Source organism: Dendrobates tinctorius, unplaced genomic scaffold (genome assembly GCF_039654945.1).
Source record: "Dendrobates tinctorius isolate UK_male_01 unplaced genomic scaffold, ASM3965494v1 ptg000125l, whole genome shotgun sequence".
Taxonomy (NCBI): domain Eukaryota; kingdom Metazoa; phylum Chordata; class Amphibia; order Anura; family Dendrobatidae; genus Dendrobates; species Dendrobates tinctorius.
In genome coordinates, this window is record NW_027361793.1 from 490,955 (window position 1) to 511,262 (window position 20,308).

The 20,308-nt window shown below is 43.1% G+C and overlaps 1 protein-coding gene across 30 annotated transcripts in view; it reads left to right on the top strand.

Moving 5' to 3' along the window:
* ABI2 (abl interactor 2) overlaps window positions 1-20,308 on the top strand; it is a 152,383-nt gene that overhangs the window by 123,762 nt on the left and 8,313 nt on the right. For all 30 annotated transcript variants that reach the window (XM_073541831.1, XM_073541832.1, XM_073541838.1 and 27 more), the window contains 2 exons: window positions 15,951-16,037; window positions 17,231-17,404. In XM_073541831.1, coding sequence (XP_073397932.1) covers window positions 15,951-16,037; window positions 17,231-17,404 — 261 coding nt within the window. The remainder of the gene's footprint in view (window positions 1-15,950; window positions 16,038-17,230; window positions 17,405-20,308) is intronic.

Sequence of the window (20,308 nt, forward strand, 5' to 3'; positions counted from 1 at the left end):
TGTCAAAACTTTGTTTACACCTGTGAAAATATTTATCATATCCCTTTTTATATCATATGCTAATGCATACGGTGTATGTTTGTGCCTCCTTAAATTGATATAGCATTATTAGTATTAATGTAAAAAAGATGAGATTTGTGATATACTGAATTTATCATTTCCAAAGTGTTGTAGTAGAAATCCTGTCTCTTCGGTCTCAATATGTTGAATGCTAATCGTCAGAAAGTGGTAGTTGTCAAGGGCATCCGCTCATAAAATACATGTTTGCTTTGATAAGCTGCCGTCACAGCACTTTCCTTATGTTAACCTAGTCAGCTGTACATGCCTGGAGGGGACATGCAGACTGTGCAAGCAGATCCATGTAGTAGGACTCGAATATAATACAGAGGCACAGAAGTGTACAGAGTGAAATCCAGCATTTTATTCAATATATGAAGAGAGAGCAAGACAAAGCATTGTCGATACTTTGGGACATATCAACACGGTCTAATAGGCAGTGCAATTTTATCAAAGTGGATAATGCTGTTTGATATATCATGTCTAATTTTATATTGTCAAGTTTACACAACCTAATAGTTGGATTACTGTGTCTCAGAAATGTGTGCCATAATTTTGGTGCATTTTTAGAGCATGGAGTCGCACAAATAGCCATGCCCCTATCTGATAAATCACACTCCTTTTCAGAGAGTCCATATCCCCAAGTTGCAAAACACAAGCCGCGGAGACACCATCACATGTTTCTCAACGCAAGCAATGACTAGCCAGGTCTTTCCCCGGGAGGGAACAACCACGGGAAGGGCAGTCTCCAATGAAGGAAACCACCTATGCCAAAACATGGTATCCATCCACAGACAGCTGTTTCGGGGTATTGCCGCTCATCAGTGTGGAGTAAAAAACTGGCCAGTAGGAGCAATGCCTAGTAGAAGACTGTGAAAAATGAGGATGAATGAACTCATGGAGATCAACATCCAACACTGCGGAGACACCATCACATGTTTCTCAACGCAGTGATTCTAGGGCAATGCCCCCACCCTTATGGGAAATATGTAAATATATGCAAAACACAAGCAGCGGAGACACCATCACATGTTTCTCAACGCAAGCAATGACTTGTCAGGCCTTTCCCCGGGAGGGAACAACCACGGGAAGGGCAGTCTCCAATGAAGGATACCACCTATGCCAAAACATGGTATCGATCCACAGGGTGGGGGCATTGCCCTAGAATCACTGCGTTGAGAAACATGTGATGGTGTCTCCGCAGTGTTGGATGTTGATCTCCATGAGTTCATTCATCCTCATTTTTCACATATCCCCAAGTTGGACAAATCATAAAAAGTATCTAAATCACATAAATAATGTGCAAGTCATGAAGAGGTTTTTTTTGGCACAAATTATGCCAGAATTCTAGTGTAATTAGCTTGACAAATATGCAGCATTATAACTAACTTCCCACTCATTGTGCAATGTTGTGGAGGAATGAACACTAGTAACTTGCCTCTTTCGCTCAGAGCATCTTTGGCTTGCTCTAAAAATGTTAGTTTCTGCGGCTGCATGACTCGTGGCTGTTGGGACAGCCGCAGCACATGCAATGATTGCCTGACTGTTAAGCAATCCCTACATGTGTTGCCGCTGTCTTAACACCTGGACCCGTAGAAGCGCCAGACAGGCGCTAAACAGCCGTAGTCTACAAGCTCTTTGACACCCGGCACCCTCCTGCATTCCGTATGGATGTCCCAACGAATAGAGATGAGCGAATTTGTTTGGATTCGGTTCCGAATACGATCTTAATCAAATATTGTTTTTGCAATATAATATTCGTCGAACACAGCCGAACGTCATTAGAGTCAATGGGAGTAGAAATTACCGAATATGTTCGGAACCGATCGTAGGACATAGTCGGCACGAATAGTGTTCGAATATGGCCCGAATGTGTCAAAATCAGATTCGGGGTCAAAATCCGAACAAATTCGCTCATCTCTACCAATGAATTGAAAAATAAAGGACTTTCCATTTTAAAAAGGATTGGTGAGTGCTGCTCTTTCGGCTTCTATTAATGACTATATAAACTTGGTATTACTGTAGTCGTACTGACCCGAATAATAAAGCTGCCTTATCACTTTTACCACATGGTGAAAGATGTTGCAAGAAATAGCTTTTTTATGTTTTTATTTTGCCTAACAAAAATTGGAATAGAAAGTGATCAAAAAATGCTACTTACCCCAGAATGGTACTATTAGACTTGAATTTATCCCACAAAAAAAAAACTGCTTGCACAGCTCTTTCCGCATAAAAAAATATAAGTGTTTTCTTTATCGCTTCATTGGGGGACACAGGAAACCATGGGTGTATGCAGCTGACACTATGCACAAAAAAAAGTTAGCTCCTCCTCCGCAGTGTACACCCAACCAACCAGCACTAGGTTAATCTGCTTAGCTTAGTGTCAGTAGGAAGTGGGCACGGGTATTTCACTAGATCCATATCTACATCGATCTTATTCGTTTTCCAGTAACGTTTTTTTTTCCAGATGGATCTTCGCCTTTACCTCTGGAGAGATACAATGTGAACAGTCGCACTGTACTCCCACGTAGAGACTGAGTATGGCGTGTACTGCCACCCTGTATCCACATATGTCTAGCCGGAAGGACCCCAACCCCTAACACATGAGTGTTTGGGTCGGAGATGGGGGCCAGGACCATGATCGGATCACCTACTCGCCCCCCAGAGCCTGTCGGTTTTAGGAGGCAAGGACGCATCTTCTGGAAAGGTACATCTCCTTTCTTCTCTCCATCAGGTTTTCCAGAGGTGATAGAGGAGAAAACTATGGTAAAATGGAAGATATTGAAGAAGAAGTTAAAAGAAGATAAAGAAATAATGAACACTAGGGTGAATACGGAGAATAGTAGTATGGAGGAGGACTTTCTATCCCCCCCAAAACCCTCTTTTTATTCTTTAACTCTTTATAGATCTATATTGATCTATATAGGGCCTGTTTCACTTTTATTTCCAGATACATTGGGGGCACATGGTTATCTTACAGGTAATTTCTGGGCCTTAGAGCAATCATCACCTGTCTCGGCAGCCTCTGTTTCTAAATCTAGGCCCTGGCTTCAGCGCAGCATAGTCCCGGCGATTAGCTCCGCCTCCTCTTCCCTTCATCTTTGGTGGGCTTTTCTCCCACCCTTCACTGGTACACCCCATCTTCTCTTGACGGCGGTTGATTCCACCACCTCCTCCTCTGCAACTTTGGCGGGCTTTCTCCTGTCCATCACTGACCTGCCTCCTCTTCTGTCTCTGGCGATTAACTCCGCCTCCTCCCGGCAGCTTAGGGGCGGGTGCCTTCTCCCAACCATTGCTGTCCCTTCTTCTTAGCTCCGGCAGTTAGCTCCGCCCCAACAGACTTGAGTTGACCTTTTTGGGGTCAAGCCCCTTCTCTCAGTGGCATGTATTCTGCGTGCACTTTTCCTCTCTGTGGGCGCTCCTTTTCCTCCCTGTGGTCACCATTTTCTGGCATCTGGTCCCAGAAGGTGGTGTCTCTCTGCAGGGAACTTGACATCTCCTGCTATCGCTTTGCTTGTTTCCTGGACCTCCTGAAAGTAGACTTCAGGAGCTGCATCTTACTGTGAGTAGCTCTGCTCTGCAGACTGACGCTCTCCTCAGCATGTATTTTTCTGTCCCCTAACCTTCTGGCATTAGTTAGTGGGTCTGCTGTCTATCATGCCTAATCCTAAAAGAGTGCAGTCTCGCCCTCCTGCCTCCTCTTCTGCTCTTGTCAGGCACTTAGTTTGCTTTTTATGGAAATGCAAACTCCCTTCAGGTCAGTCATCTCCCCTCTGTCAGGACTGCAGCAGCCCCCCAGTGCCTGCTCCCCAGGAGTCCCTTACTGCTCCCAGTGTTAGTGGTCTTCTTAGCCCAGTGTAGATTTCCTCTGTCATATTCTGTGGCGGACCTCACCAAGGTGTCGCAGACCCTGATGTCCGTTATTGACAAATTGCCTGTCTTTCCCTCCACAGTCACCAGTGGAGCACAGGATTCACCGGCAGTGCCTTCCAACAGGGGCCTTAAGAGATCTAGGCGGGAGCGTCGTTCTGTATCTTCCTCCTGCTCTCCTACTGGCCTCTTCCAGTGGACACCTTCTTCCTGATCCTTCTCCGGAGTCAGCCGTGGCGGTTTCAGATGTCATGTCCGAGGATTACTCGGACCCGAATTATGACTGGGCCTCTAATATCCGAAACATGGTACAGAACCTCATTGTGGCTGTCAACCAGACCTATAACATTAAGAATACTGCTACGGAACCCGCAGAACAGGCTGTTTCATTTAGATGGTCGAGACCAGCTCCTAAGGCCTTAGAACCTCAAGTTCCCTATGAGGGGCATTCTAGGGAACAGAAAAACCTGACTAGCTGCTTTCAAAAAGGTAAGCTCCTCGGCATCCTTTATCCCTTCTTCCCTGAGTTCACTGCGCACTGGACCACTTCTCCAACCGTGGGCCTTCCGGTTTCCAGACTGTCCACCAACACGATCTTACGGATGGAGCATCCCTCAATGACACCTGACAGATTTTCCTCCACATGACCCATCCTGGATCTAAGATTACTGATCCAAAAGGAGTCTGTTAGTATCATTTCAGGATGGAGTCTCTTTGTACAGTAATTGTTCCTTTGAAACTGCAAGAGTTACTATTCTCCATATGTCATTATATTATCGGGGCATCAGAGACTTCTGCGTTTTGCGGTGGGCAAGCCTTTTTCAGTTTGTCGCTTTGGCCTTTCGGGCTCACAACCGCTTCCAGGGTCTTCACAAAGATCGTGGTAGCAGTACTGCCCTTTCTGCTGATCAGTGGTTCAGTGCTCTTCCTGTACCTTGACTACAGTCTCATGATGGCTCCGTCCTTTTACCAGCCCCAGGAAAGCCTGTCCACTCTATTAGCACCGGATTGGCACAGGAGGTCTTGGTTCGCAGAAGTCATCAATCTTCTCGCGGATGCCCCTGGAGGTTTCCAGACAGACCGGACGGATCTCCTGTCCCAAGGGCTGATCTGCCACCAGAATTCTCAATCGCTTTCCTTTTTTTTTAAAAAAAAAAATTTTTCCTTCCGTTCTCAGGTCAGAGTTTTTTCTCCTGGGAGTGGCGCATACTGTGTCCCCGTACTGGACGTCCGTGGACTTCTGGAACCTCAATTTATTCCTGGAGGCCCTTAGGAGTTCTCATTTTCAACCGCTTGGACAGTGGACAATGGAGGAGATGGACACAAGAAACATCTCGGAGTTGGGGACTCTTGCCAGTCGCCTCCCCTTTTCTGGTTCTCCACCAGGATAAGGTGGCTTTACGACCTATATCTTCTTTCCTTACCAGGTTAGTGTCCGCCTTTCACCTAAATGAGGATATTATCCTACCTTCTTTTCTATCCGACTCATCCTCTGTAGTGTTTTCTGAACAGGTTAGACCTGGTCAGGGCAATGCACGTCTATCTGGCGACGACCACTCCTTTCGAAAGTTTGATTCTTTCTTTGTTATTCCTGATGGTGCATCAAGGCTTTCCGCCCTCCAGGGCAACGATTGCTCACTGGATCCGGACGGCTATTTTGGAGGCATACCGGATCAGACTAGAGCGCCTTCTCCGTGGTTTAAGGTGCACTTTACCCAGGCAGGGAGTGCCTCCTGGGCGGTACACCATAGGGCTTCCGCCCTGCAACTCAGCAAAGCTGCAACCTGATCCTCCATCCATGTGTTCGCTGAATTTTACAGGATCCATACCTACGCTTCGGCAGACGCCAGCCTAGGTAGAAGGATCTTGCAGGCGGCAGAGGTTAGTTCTCCAACCTGAATGGAGTTTCTGGTTTGGGACATCCCATGGTTTGCGGTGTCCTCCAATGAAGCAATAGAAAACAGGATTTTTGGTTACTCACTGTAAAATCTGTTTCTTGGAGCCTTCATTGGGGACACCGGACCCTCCCAAGTTTAACAGCTCTGATTATTGTTTTATGTTACTGTTTGAGTTGTATTATGTTGTTACTGTTTGAGTTGTATATTTTTTCTTTTTTACATGTTGCTTCTCCTACTGCTTTCTCACTAACTGAATATCCTAGTGCCGGTCGGTGCAGTGTACACTGCAGAGGAGGTGCTATCGTTTTTGTGCATAGTGTCAGATTCGTAGTGGCAGTAGCATACACCCATGCTTTCCTATATCCCCAATGAAGGCTCCAAGAAACAGATTTTATGGTGAGTAACCAAAAATCTTGTTTTTAATGTGTAAAAGTTTCAAAACACAAAAAATGTTATTTTGGTATTTCTGTAATTCTACTGAACCAAAAAAATAAAAATGGTCTTATAATTTCTACCGATTAGTGAACGGCATGAATAAAAAAACACTAAAAAAAAAACATTTTGAAGTGCAATTGATTTAATTCTTTAAAAGGCTCACAGAGTGCCTAAACTGCAGTTGGGGTCCACATTTAGGATGGGGTTTCACGAGCGTATGTTCTTTCATGCGAGATCTGATGCGATATGCTTATTAATAATAATAATAATAAATTTTATTTCTATAGCGCCGACATATTCCGCAGCACTTTACATTTCAGAGGGGACTTGTACAGACAATAGACATTGCAGCATAACAATAACCACATAGATCATAACAGATACCAAGAAGAATGAGGGCCCTGCTCGCAAGCTTACAATCTATGAGGAAAAAAGGGAGACACGAAAGGTGAGTTACCCTCAGCTTGCACTCTGCGAGCGGGAGCCGAGTGTTGTTGCTCTGTGCACCGATCCTCTCACATGAGAATCACTGCACAGCTGAAGAGTAGGCTGAGAAAGTAATTTCTCCATCTCCTCCATTGCCGGCGTGCGTGGGAATCACACTGCACTCGGATGACATCCGAATGCAGTCTGATGTTTCAAACGCTTCACATCCATTTTTGGATACACTCGCAGTATGCTGTAATTATTTTCTCATGCAGATTTTGAATGAAAAAACAATCACAGATCTACATTGCCCTAAAGTGTAGCATTGCGCTGAGTACTATCTGATTTTTAATCTGATTACACTTTTCCGATTTATACGCTCATATGAGCGAACCATTACAACATTATTTTAGTGAGGAGAGCCTACATAGTTTACTGAATGCATGTCTCCAGAAGCCCAAGCTGGGCACAGTGTATTGGGTACTAAGCTGGTATATTTTCAATTTTCACTGTGCAACACCATTTTATGCCATTAAAATAATAATTTCACTCGTAGATGAATTCCCAGTGGGGTGTAACAATATGGGATCACTCGTTGGAAGGGACGTTGCTGCTGTTCTCACTTAGTTTGCGGGTGTCATTTGAAGATCACCTATTCCAGGAAAATCTGCAGCCCAATAATCAAATGGCGAGCCTACATTCCTGTCCCATGTGGTGTTTCCAAACGGTACTGTATGACCACATATGGGGTATTGCTGTGTTAGGTAAAAATGGACTGTACAGTTTAAGCAAGTTCATGCCATTTCCTCAAGTGAAAGTGAAAAATCCAGTTCTAAAACAATATTTTGGGGTAAATAAAAATTTAAAAATTATTTCACTGCCCAATGGTATTTCAGTCAAACACCTTTGGTGTCAGAATCATGCTCGCGTAATAAAAAAGAACATTTTAGTAAATAAAAAAAAATTGTTTCACAGCCCCATGTTATAGCCTGTTTTGAAGAACACCTGGGTACAAAACGCTCACTGCACCCCTAGATGAATTTCTTGCAGAATTTTTTATCCCAAATGTGGTCATTTGTGGGGTTTCTGCTGTTTCAGCACCACAGTGGCTCAACAAATATGATATGGCACCCTCAAACCATTCCAGCCCAAATTTTACTCCAAAAGATAAATACTGCACCTCCCCTTCCAATCCCTGCCATATGCCAAAACTGTAGTTTCTGATCATATATGGCAGGGTTCCCCAACTCCAGTCCTCAAGGCCCACCAACGGGTCATGTTTTCAGGATTTCCTTAGTATTGCCCAGGTGATAATTGCTTCACCTGTGCAATGCAAAGGAAATCCTGAAAACATGACCTCTTGGTGGGCCTTGAGGACTGGAGTTGGGGAACCCTGACATATGGGATATTTGTAAGCTGGAGATAAATTGCGTAGCTAATTAAATAGTCCATTATCTCCTATGGCATAGAGTAACATTTTAGTGGTAAAATTGTTTTTGTTTTTTTTTTTAATTATTTTTATGGCTCATGGTTATAAAGTCAGTGAATCAAGTGTGTTTTGATATGCTCACGATACCACTAAATGAATGCCTTATGAGGTGTAGTTTCCAAAATGGGGGCACTTGTGGGGGATTTCTGCTGTTTTGACAGCCATAGGGCTCTGCAAATACATTAAGACATCCACAATCCATTCCAGACAAAATTGTGCTCCAAAATTCACATAACTCTTCTTCCCTTCAGAGCCCTGCGATGTGCCCAAACAGTAGTTTCCGACAGCATACAAGCTATCTGTGTACTTGAAAGAAAAAACTAATTTTTCATTTTGTCCTTACACTTTGAGTTAATTTCCATGAATCTTCTGAAAGGTTAACAAACTTAAAGGGAACCTGAAAATTAAAAAAACCCTTCTGCAGGTAATGGCGTTCTTAGGCTGCCCAGCGAATGCACTGAGAGCCCCGCTGTCAAGAGGAAATGAACTTTATTTCTCCCAGCAGACGTAGACATTGTCATAGGGATGGTGCCTTCATGGCTTCAATTGCTGCTCAGTGTATAGAGAGCTGCGGCTGTTACCGCGACGCACAGCACTGACTGACACCCGGCTCGGCATTAGACCTGGCTGTCAGTCAGTGCTGGGGTGTGATTACAGCTGATCATTATGCACTGAGCTGGGACTAAATCCGAGCAGGAACACCCCTATGACTGAGTCGCGAGGCTGCCAGGAGGAGCAAAGCTAATTTCCTCCCCGCAGCGGAGCTCTCAGCTACAGATTAACCCCATAACTGCAGGTTAAGACCCCATTCAGACGTCCGTATTTCACGCAAACGTTTTTTTTTTATAGATACTGCAAGTACCTATAGCATTCTTTAGGGCAATTCATATGTGTGCGGTTCTTTGTGTATTTTACACGGACACAAGAGCCGCAAAAAAAAACAGACGTGTCCATTTTTTTCTGGCAGCATGGATGAAAAGGGTCAGTACAAATCTGAGTCCGTGAAAAACACGTGTACTGTACGTATGTATTTCACATTGCAAAGTATAGGAGAAGCTTTGAATTTCTTTATTTCTTTATCCAGCTATTAAAAACACTGATCGTAAAAACGATCACACGGATGAAACACTGTTGACACCGGTACCATTTTTTCATGTACGAGTTTAAATACGGATGAATGAGGCCTAATAGCAGTTTTTTATATATACATAAAAGGATCCCTTTAATGCAGTCTTGAATACCTTGGGGGATGCAGTTTTTAAAGCAGGGTCTTGTTTGAGGGGTACTTTATATATCAGAAAACTTCAATAATCGTGTCTCCCCCCTGCCCCCCCCCCCCCCCCAAAAAAAAAAAAAAATTGCTGATGAACTATTTAAGCTTGAAACCATAACCATAAAGGGAAAATAATATTGACCTGAATTTACAAATTTAGCACTAACATAAAGTACAAAGTGTCAAAAAATCCAATGGCAGAATCACTGTAGTAGCATTCCAGTGATTACACAAAATCACATAAAATGACACACAAGATTTGAAAAAATTGACTAGGTCAGAGACGTGTACAGCAGAATTGGGATAATTTGGGTGTACCCTGAGGTTGTGGTTCTAACCTACTCCCATAACGTGCAGTGCAAACAAGACAAAAATCGTTTTTCCTAGGTTTAAAAAGGCATGTTTTCTCTTTTCTGATCTTTTATTTACCAACTTATGTTTTGGAGGAAATTGCGGAACCTTTAGACTTTTTGTGGAGTCAAAATGTCTTGAAAAACCTTAGGTTTAAAATGCTAAATGTGAATGCTATTATTACAGATTTGTAATGGACGTGCTGCAATACGTCACCTCCCATGTATTAATGAGTTTTCCTATACATGGAAAATGTCAGACAACATGCCGTTTTCCGTTCTTTTAAACGATCCAGTCGCCTTCCCTCTGTACAGATCCCCACTTTTATTTTCACAAAAGATCAAGGGCCATACACCTTTTCTTTCATATTGGCTCTTACCATTGCTTAGCTTGGCCATATGTGTTCAGTGACACCAGGAACGGGATGGAAAGTATTTCTAGGAATATTGTTTCATTGAAAGATCACTTGTGAAAGAGAAAGGCATTAGACTAAAGGTGGGCTGATGGAGAGGGGAAGGAAGGGGAGAATAAGCAGATACTCACATTAAGGGTCCCACCAGCGAGATCGCTGTGTGTGACGGGGATCAGCGACCGGCCCCCCTGCCGGTTATCACTGATCGTGCTCAAGCGGTCTGGGCCGTTTTTGATCGCTGGTCTCCCGCGCCCCAGCGCGCATCACTGCGTGCGGCAGCGAGAGTCCAGCGATCAGCGACTCCTGGATACCCGCTGTTTACCTTGAAAACCGACGTACACGCTGGTTTCCAAAGTAAACGTCGGGTATCCAGGAGTCGCGCGGCTCCTAGATACCTGATGTTTACCTTGGAAACCAGCGTGTACGCCGGTTTCCAAGGTAAGCAGCGGGTATCCAGGAGTCACGCTGCTCCTGGATACCCGACGTTTACATTACAAACCAGCGTCGCTGGTCCTGTCTTGTGACAGCTCACCAGCGATCAGCCTAGCGATGTCCCAGCGATCCCATCATGTCGGATCGTTGGTGGGATCGCTGGGACATTGTTTAGTGTAACATGGGCTTAAGCAAGGCTGAGTCTGGTAACGTGTGATTGTGAAAGATACAAACATTTATTTATTTGTTTTTTATTTGGAACAGGCAGTGAGTTTTGGTAAATTATGGAATATGATCCTATTTTGATATTCATACAAGTTCCAGTGTTCAAGGAACTTATCCTGCTTGGAATAGGTCAAGTGGGTTTTTTCAAATGAGTGTATAGTATTTGACTCGCTGATCCTTCTGCTAAGGATGGGTGATTAAGATATCTCTCCAGTGTCTATCAAAACTAAGAAACACACAAACCACTTTTTTTCCCAACATGTACTGAAAATCATTTGACAGTGTCAATTGGAAGTTCATGGAACAAAGATAGATGAAATTTTGCTTCCCCCCTCTACAATAACCCTCAGCTAGGCTGAAGGTTAGCAATGAACTTTCCCCTAGCTTCGATATAAGAGATGGGACGAGACAGGGTTACCCCCTCTCACCCCTTTTATTCTTTCTTGTAATGGAAACATTTCTACAAAAATGAAGACAAAACTCTGAAATCCAGGATATAAAATGTGGTCAAACAGAAAATAGCAGCATTCTCACATTTGGTAAAGTCTCAAACATCTGAATAAGCTAAGTTGTCGAGGGGAAAGAATGAAAAAAAAAAATTAAAGTTGTCTACTATTTGGCCAATTTTTTCTCAATTACTATATCTCCCCTTATAAAACAACAATAGCCTATACTCCCCTCCAGTGCCAACGCCTGTCCAGCGATGACGGCACTGGCTCTTACAGGGCTCACATGACGTTATGAAAGGTGGTTACTTTAGTGTTTGCTTTTCTGGTAAAAAAAAAGCTTCCTCTAGGTTGCTGTTGCTGATACTTTTGCTGTTATGCAGGATAGCCAAAAAGAATCATTCCTCAGAGGGTAGTAATGAGCTACTGACTGTGGCCACCAGCATTGGGCATTCTAAGAGGGAACCACATGAACACAACGGGCAACCAAACAAGTATATAGCTGCAATAATCTAGACACAGGTGCGTTGCTTTTAATTAATCCAGTTAAATTGTGTTTGTAGGGTCTAGCAGAGAAATGCAATGTATAATTTAGAGGGTGTCCTCTTTTTGCTTAGCGCAGCTTTCTTCTGTTTTGTACATGCATTGCTTGGTGTTGGAGGAGTGTGTGACCAGACAAGTCCATCAGGCTTCCTCCAGTAGGAATGCTGCTTTCACATGTGAGGTGTTATACAATTGGAGGAGGCTGATAAGCTAGTCTTGTCACGTGGTGGAAGAGCTTCCACCAACGGCTGCTATATGGGAAGATGTGCTGGTCAGTTTGTGGAGAAAGTGGGCAACCCCTTTAGCTTCCCAGCCCATAATAGTACATCCTGGGGAAGCCATCACTATACAGTGAAGGTCTTGACTAGTGATGAGCGAGAGTATTCTGGCGTGCTCGGAGATTTTGTTTTTGTTGAAGTAGCTGCATGATTTGCGGCTGCTAGACAACCTGAATACATGTGGGGATTCCCTACCAAACAGGCATTCCTCACATGTATTCAGGCTGTCTAGTAGCCGCAAATCATGCAGCTGTGTCGACACAAACTAAATCTCCGAGCACACCAAAATACTTGGAGATCACCCGAGCATGCTCGGAAAAACCTGAACAACGAGTATACCCGCACATCACTAGTCTTGACTGTTATATAGCTGCTACCTGCCTCTAACAACCGCAGTCAAAGCAAAGATCCGGTAGCGGAAATGTTTTTTTTCCTACTTGTTTCTGCAGCCACTTCTCATAAAAGAACTTGACTTGGCTACATTACAGACACATCCTCTTCACTTATTGTAATGGCCTACTGTAATTATCTGACTTACTGTGCCTATCTATTATATAAAGCTCAAGTGTGTGTATGTCCGGGATAGGCATCCGCACCGTCGCAGCTACAGCCACAAAATTTGGCACAGTCAAACGTCTGGACCCCAAGAGTGTCCTAAGCTATGTTGTGAGGTGAAATTTTAACCCCGCGCGTTCCAATTCACCAAACAATTTTGCCCCTATCTACATACTGAGGAAAAAGTATGTGCATATCAAGCCCCGCCCCTCATGTTGTCACAATGGTTGACTATGGGATGGAGGATGTGTGATGGGTATATGGGCACTGGCCTATGGGATGGAGGATATGTATGACAGGTATATGGGCATGGGACTATGGGATGGAGGATATGTATGATGGGTATATGGGCATGGGACTATGGGATGGAGGATGTGTGATGGGTATATGGGCACTGGCCTATGGGATGGCGGATATGTATGATGGGTATATGGGCACGGGACTATGGGATGGAGGATATGTATTATGGGTATATGGGCATTGGACTATGAGATAAAGGATGTGTGATGGGTATATGGGCACTCGACTATGGGATGGCGAATATGTATGATGGGTTTATGGGCATGGGACTATGGGATGGAGAATATGTATGATGGGTATATGGGACTATGGGATGGAGGATGTGTGATGGGTATATGGGCACTCTACTATGGGATGGAGGATATGTATGATGGGTATATGGGCACTCTACTATGGGATGGAGGATATGTATGATGGGTATATGGGCACGGGCCTATGGGATCGTGGATATGTATGATGGGTATATGGGCATGGGACTATGGGATGGAGGATATGTATGATGGGTATATGGGCATGGGACTATGGGATGGAGGATGTGTGATGGGTATATGGGCACTTGACTATGGGATGGCGAATATGTATGATGGGTATATGGGCATGGGACTATGGGATGGAGAATATGTATGATGGGTATATGGGACTATGGGATGGAGGATGGGTATATGGGCACTCAACAATGGTATGGAGGATATATATGATGGGTATATGGGCACGGGCCTATGGGATCGTGGATATGTATGATGGGTATATGGGCATGGGACTATGGGATGGAGGATATGTATGATGGGCATGAGACTATGGGATGGAGGATGTGTGATGGGTATAAGGGCACGGGCCTATGGGATGGTGGAGATATGTATGTTGGGTATATGGGCACGGGACTATGGGATGGAGGATAATTATAATTTGCTATAACTAACCACAGTTAGTTACTATGCCCGGGCAGCGCCAGGCTCTTCAGCTAGTAGATATATAAACGGGGAAAAGTATCTTTGATGCCCATAACTACAATAGTCCAAGTTCCTGTTTTTCAACACAGGATAGAAGATAAGAGCCCCTATTTTTCCAAAATGGCTTCAATATAGGAGGCCATTTGTGTTTACCTATGCACCCAAAATGCAGATTGCCATTTGAGAGTCTCTCACCGTCATGAATGGTCACACTTGAATATTTTTTTCAGTACTTGCAGTGACAGTTTTTTAATAATTATATATATGTAATATTTTTAGATTTCTAGAGCAGTTTTACTTACCTATGCCTATTTTCAGTTCCCAGAACCGTACAGCAAAATATCATTGGCCATTTTCTTTTTTTAATAAATGTTCTGTTGTCTTCACTACCTGCTTTATGAGTGTTAGAAAATAATCCTGTTATCCAGAACAATTTGTACTTAGTTTGAGTTCCCTCGGTTTCTCTGGCTGTTACAGTGCAGTAACTGACATTGCATTGAATAAGTGATATATTCCACTCTGTAAAAAGGATCATGGTAAAAAAGAACCCAACAGCCCCCAAAAAGATGAAGGGGAAAAAAAAGCAGGCATAAGCAGTCTACTTTACTTTTTCTGTAATAATGTAGCATCCTACAATGAACCTTTCCTGGCGCTGAGGAGTATAACACCCTCAGTCCATTCACTGTTTACTAGCTGCTGCTGGGTAATGCAGATTGACTTACGGCGACTCAGTGGTTAGCACTGCAGCCTCACAGCGCTGGGGTCCTGGTTTCAAATCCCACCAAGGACATCATAGACAAGTAGCTTGTATGTTTTCCCCATGTTTGTGTAGGTTTCCTCCCACACTTCAAAGACCTACTGATAGAGTAATAGAGTGTGAACAGAGATGATGGTGTCTGTAAAGTGCTGAGTAAACTAATGGCGCTATATACCGTAAGTGAGTGAGACTAAATAAAATGTTGAAGAGTATAGGAGCTGCTTTGCAGTACCCAACCACAGCCACTAAACAGTGACTGGTGGAGGCAGTGTAAAAAAAATTAAATAGCAGCACCAGATGTCATAACAGCTGACCTTATATTGATGACCAATCCTAAGGATGGGTCATAAGTATAAAATAACTGGAAAACGCCTTTAATGGGAATCTGTCTGTATGCCTACATGCCAATATAAAGGCTTAGGAGGGTTGCTCTTACTAAGTTCAATAAAATGATACCTGCAATCCAATGTTTTATCCAAGAGAAAGCAACGTTTTTCTTGTATATAAATGAGCTGTTCAGGATTATGAGCCGAACAGTGATCTGCATGAGAATCTGTCAACTCTCACATTTTACTTTAAAATAATCTCCGGAGGCAGTGTGATATGTAATGGCCGCTCTCTGCTTTCCTGATCTTACTGCAGAGCTGTGTGTGATTATATCTGACACATCTGCAGATTCCCCCCAGCTTCAGATTCTATCTCACAGGGGGAGAGTATTGTAAAATTGTTACTATTTAGCAGAGCTGTGAGAGCTGCAGTAAATGTGTTTATAAGAATACAAATTTCATTACTACTCTTCTGTGTTAGTTACTTGTCGCACACTGGTAACGTCCCCTTTCATTTACAATAATCTCTGGCGGCAGAGTCTCATGCAGATCAGTGTCTGGCCTATAATCCTGAACAGCACATTTACATATAAGAAAAAACATTTATTTCCCTGGAGTAAGACATCAGATTGCAGGTATCAATGTATCATATTATTCAGCTTCCTATGAATTACATGCCCATGTAGACAGGTTAGGAGGGTGATCGTACTGACAGATTCCCTTTAAGTGGTTGTGAAGAATAAGAAAAAAGTAACTTTTGTTCCAATAATAGAAACATTTGTGTCCAGGAGCTTTGTCTGGTATTGCACCATAGGCTCATGTTTTTAATAATCCTAGTTAACCTCTTGTAATGACTAAAGTGATGACCGTATTCTGCTTAGGTTCAGTGTGAATGGTGTTCACTGATAGTTTCTCCTTTCCTCACAGTATCGCATGCTCCTCCACCTCCCTCTATACTACAGGTAACCCCACAGTTACCTCTGATGGGATTCGTGGCTAGAGTTCAAGAAAACAGTAAGTTTCTGTGACTTAAAATGTCTATCCACTAGTTAGAATGACAGCTACTGCTTGTTTTTGTTTTTTCTTCTTTTAATTTTTTTTTTTCTTTTGGTATCTTCTGATAAAACCCTGTATCTTGTTTCACAGAACGATCTGGAATGAAAAACAATATTTCCGTTATCTGGTATATTATGACATAACCTTTTTTATGTAATATATATATTTTTTTTTTTGTGAGAATACATGTGTATTTTAAGGCTAGTTTCACACTAGCGCTTTTGAGCGCAGTGACGGCCTGCGCACGGCCGCCGCTAAGCCCTTCCCCCTGCCGCGCCTCCTCCGGTAGCTCCGCCTACTGGCGCATGACGCTGCATGCGTCCTGCGTCCCCTATCTTTATCACTGGGGGCGCAGGCCGTGCGCAGTATGCGTTTGTCGGCGCGTGCGTCCTTTTGACGGTGCGCCGAGCGCAACCAAACTGCAGCAGGTTGCGTTTGGCGCAGGTCGGCGCACCGTCAAAAGGACGGCCTGCGCCCCCAGTGATAAAGATAGGGACGCAGGACGCATGCAGCGTCATGCGCCGGTAGGCGGAGCTACCGGCGGAGGCGCGGCAGGGGGCGGGGCTTAGCAGCGGCAGTGCGCAGGCCGTCACTGCGCTCAAAAGCGCTAGTGTGAAACTAGCCTTATTTGTTTGAACTTTTAAATAGGATTTACACCCAGAAATTAATTTATTATTAAATGACCATGTTTTAAGTTAGTGCCGTAGCCAAAGTATATTAATTTATCTCCTGCTTAGTAACATAGAAATTACATATTACCTCCTGCGTAATTCATTTCTATCCTAACATTGTCTCCAGGTAATACATATATATAGCCAGATTATATTTTTTATTTCTTGAAAATTATGATTACTGTGTCACCAAATATCATACATTATTAAACAGACCTCATAGACTTGTGTATGAAGTTTAAAAATGTGTGTTAGAGTGGCTGTATAGTCCTTTTGGAAACTTTACCTGGCTGTTAAAATGAGTATTGAGCTCTGGCTGGACTCTATGTATGTATGTATGTATGTATTGTGATTTCTGGTGACTTATCTGTGTTAAAGTGTGTTAGGTGCTGCAACTATATTTGTGTAAAAACCTCAATATACATAGTCAGTACACCTTATATTCTTGCATAATTTGTTCTCACATTTCTGTCAAATTAGTTTCCGAGACTCCACCTCCCCCTCCTCCTGCAGAAGAACCTGTATTTGATGAATCTCCCCCACCGCCTCCACCTCCGGAAAACTATGAAGAGGAGGAAGCTGCAGTAGTAGAGTACAGTGACCCGTATGCTGAAGAAGACCCTCCTTGGGCACCTAGGACCTACTTAGAGAAGGGTATGTGAAAAGATTGTCACGCTGGTTTTGAGATAAGTCTTGAATGCACAGGGAACCAATAAAGCGAACCAGTCAGCAGTTTTGGCCAATGGGTGTCGCAGCTCCGGGTCTGGTGTCTCCCATCTTCTTGCGATGACGCCCTTCTGCTTGCTTCATCACAACCCGGCATCGCGCTCCTGCGCCTGCAGTGTTTAACTCTGCTCTCAACAGGGCAGGATAAGTACGCCTGCACAGGAGCGCAATGCCTGGTTGCGATGAAGCAAGCAGGAGGGCGTCATCGCAAGAAGATGGAAGGCACCAGACTTGGAGCTGCGACACCCATCGGACTGGACTACACCGGACCGTCCCCGGGTGAGTATAATAAAACGTATTTTTGTTATCTTTCAGGTTGGACCGGGGGCTTATCTACAGCATAATAGAATACTGTAGATAAGCCCTGAAAGGCATCTTATAGCTGCCAAAACTGCTGACAGGTTCCCTTTAACTTGAGAGCTGACAGACTGATCTGTTGTTTACGCCGGACTGCAGACAAAACGACATTAGCATTTATACTACACTGTGGAGTGGGGCATAAGTGTTTACCCAGGTCGGTAGATCAACCGTGAAGGAGCTGCAATCAAAAAGTTATGTCCTATCAATATGCCGTAACTACTTCTGGTGGGTAAATGTATTTAAAAAGACAGACAATTTTGGCTTTAAAATGGTTGGCAACTGTCCAGTCATATTATTATATGCCATAAATTGTGTTTTGTGCCAGGATGCTGTGAACCCCCTCATTATTCACCCTAAATTTTCATTTTAAGGATATCCAAGAAGTATCATTTCTCCTTGCGGAGAATGACATGCTAAGCATGTCGAGATGAGGAGACTTAAAGCCGCAATGCTCCTCTGGGAAATATGCTAATTATGCAAATTGTCTCTTCAGAGAGGAAGAGGACTAGAACTCTAGTGCCACCTATTGGAAGTAGCAATCCTAAAAGTCAATGTCGAGCCTTGTTACATGACTTAGGATAAAAGCCAAGCCAGAATTGCTACTTTCAATAGGTGGCACTAGAGTTCGTCCTCTTCCTCTCTGAAGAGACAATTTGCATAATTAGCATATTTCCCAGAGAAGCATTGCGGCTTTAAGACTCCTCATCACGGCATGCTTAGCATGTCATTCTCCGCAAGGAGAAATGATACTTCTTGGATATCGGTCAGACGCCTCTCACAGCCAAACCAGATCTCACACTTGGCACTGACGAGGGGCAGTACCATGAAACAGTGTCTGCAAATTGAGATTCTGGCTTGGCTTTTATCCTAAGTCATGTAACAAGGCTCGTTAAAGGGTCGACATTGACTTTTAGGATTGCTACTTCCAGTAGGTGGCACTAGAGTTCTAGTCCTCTTCCTCTCTGAAGAGACAATTTGCATAATTAGCATTTTGACTCAGAACTCTCCATGTCCATCAGAATAAAGATGGTGGAAATCACGGGATATATTCATATGACTGCCTCGTGGCCGTCCACTGTCTCTGTCCACGCAAGGGGAGATGCAGGTGACTTTATAGCTAATGCATTAGGAGGTCCTTACTTCCTAGGCAGAAGTGGACACAGCCAGGTGAATGCCAGAAAGCGGTTAAATATTGTATGCAGTGCTCCCTGCATCCAACAAAATCTTGAAGATTTGTATCTATGAAATTAGTTAATGGGTTTAGAGCCAAAACTCAGTGGTTTATAGCATGTTAAAAATTTTTAAATGGCCACTCCTTTAACCCTTTTTGAGTTGTGATGTACATGTAAATCACACTTTAGCTGTATGGCGCGAGCTGCACATATGGCAGATGCCAGCTGTGTAATACAGTCTATATCTGCCTCTAACAGCAGCAACAGGATTAACAAACAGCAGCAAGTGGAACTATATTCTGTTGCTGCTAACACCTTAAATGACCCTGTCTATGTTTGAGAGCTACAGTTAGTGGTGTGAATCCTAGGGATGGTACTGTTCTGTGCCCACATCGCCTCTCTTTCTTCCAAGATGTGATTGCAAAGTGCAGATGGACCCGAGGACCTGCTGAAAGCTCATTTTGACACCATCAAGGTACTCCTGTAAAGCCTACCACAGGGTGGACTTCATATGAAGCCACAATATTCATTGAACACTGCAATACTAAATGGATCAGATGATCGTAGGTTCAAGTCCCCTAAGGAGTCTAAAAGAAAAAAAAGTAGACTCTTTTTTATTTTTAAAAATAACTAAAAGTTTGTATCATTCTCCCAATTTAAATATAAAGAAAACAAATATAAAAAAAAAATTACAATTACCGCATTTGTAAGAGTCTGGCGTAGCAACATTTTTTTAATTAAGCAACCCGTACTGTAAATACCATAAAGAGAAAAAAAAAATCTAAATTGCTAGAAAGAACTGTTGTTTTTTGAATGTTGCGCCATAAAAATTAAGTTAAAAAAATGGATCTTTTTACTTTCACCATTTTACCCCACTTGGATTTTTTTCTGTACATTTTGTGGGAAAATGAATAGTATCAAAATTACAACAGCAACAAAAAAATCATTGGCTGTATTTACTGTCTTGTACCATACTAGACTATTGTCTAATGACTGAATGTTTCCGTGTTCATACCAAGAAGATATTGGAGTCTGCTTCAGCTTTCTTTCATTATGATAAGATCATTGAAAACATTACGACTCTTGGAAGAAGAGTAGGGAAAAATGAAAGCCCAAAATATGAAGAATTCTGGAGGAGAAAAGGGGTTAAGGACTGACAGGAGTTTGGGTTTTTTTTTTTGCCTCATTGCATTTTGTTGCCAATAGCAATACAAAGCCTTGAAATGTTTGTCAAGATTTGTGTTTTATGACTTATTTAATAAAAACAGGTGATCACAGAGCAGAGATTGTACATCATTGG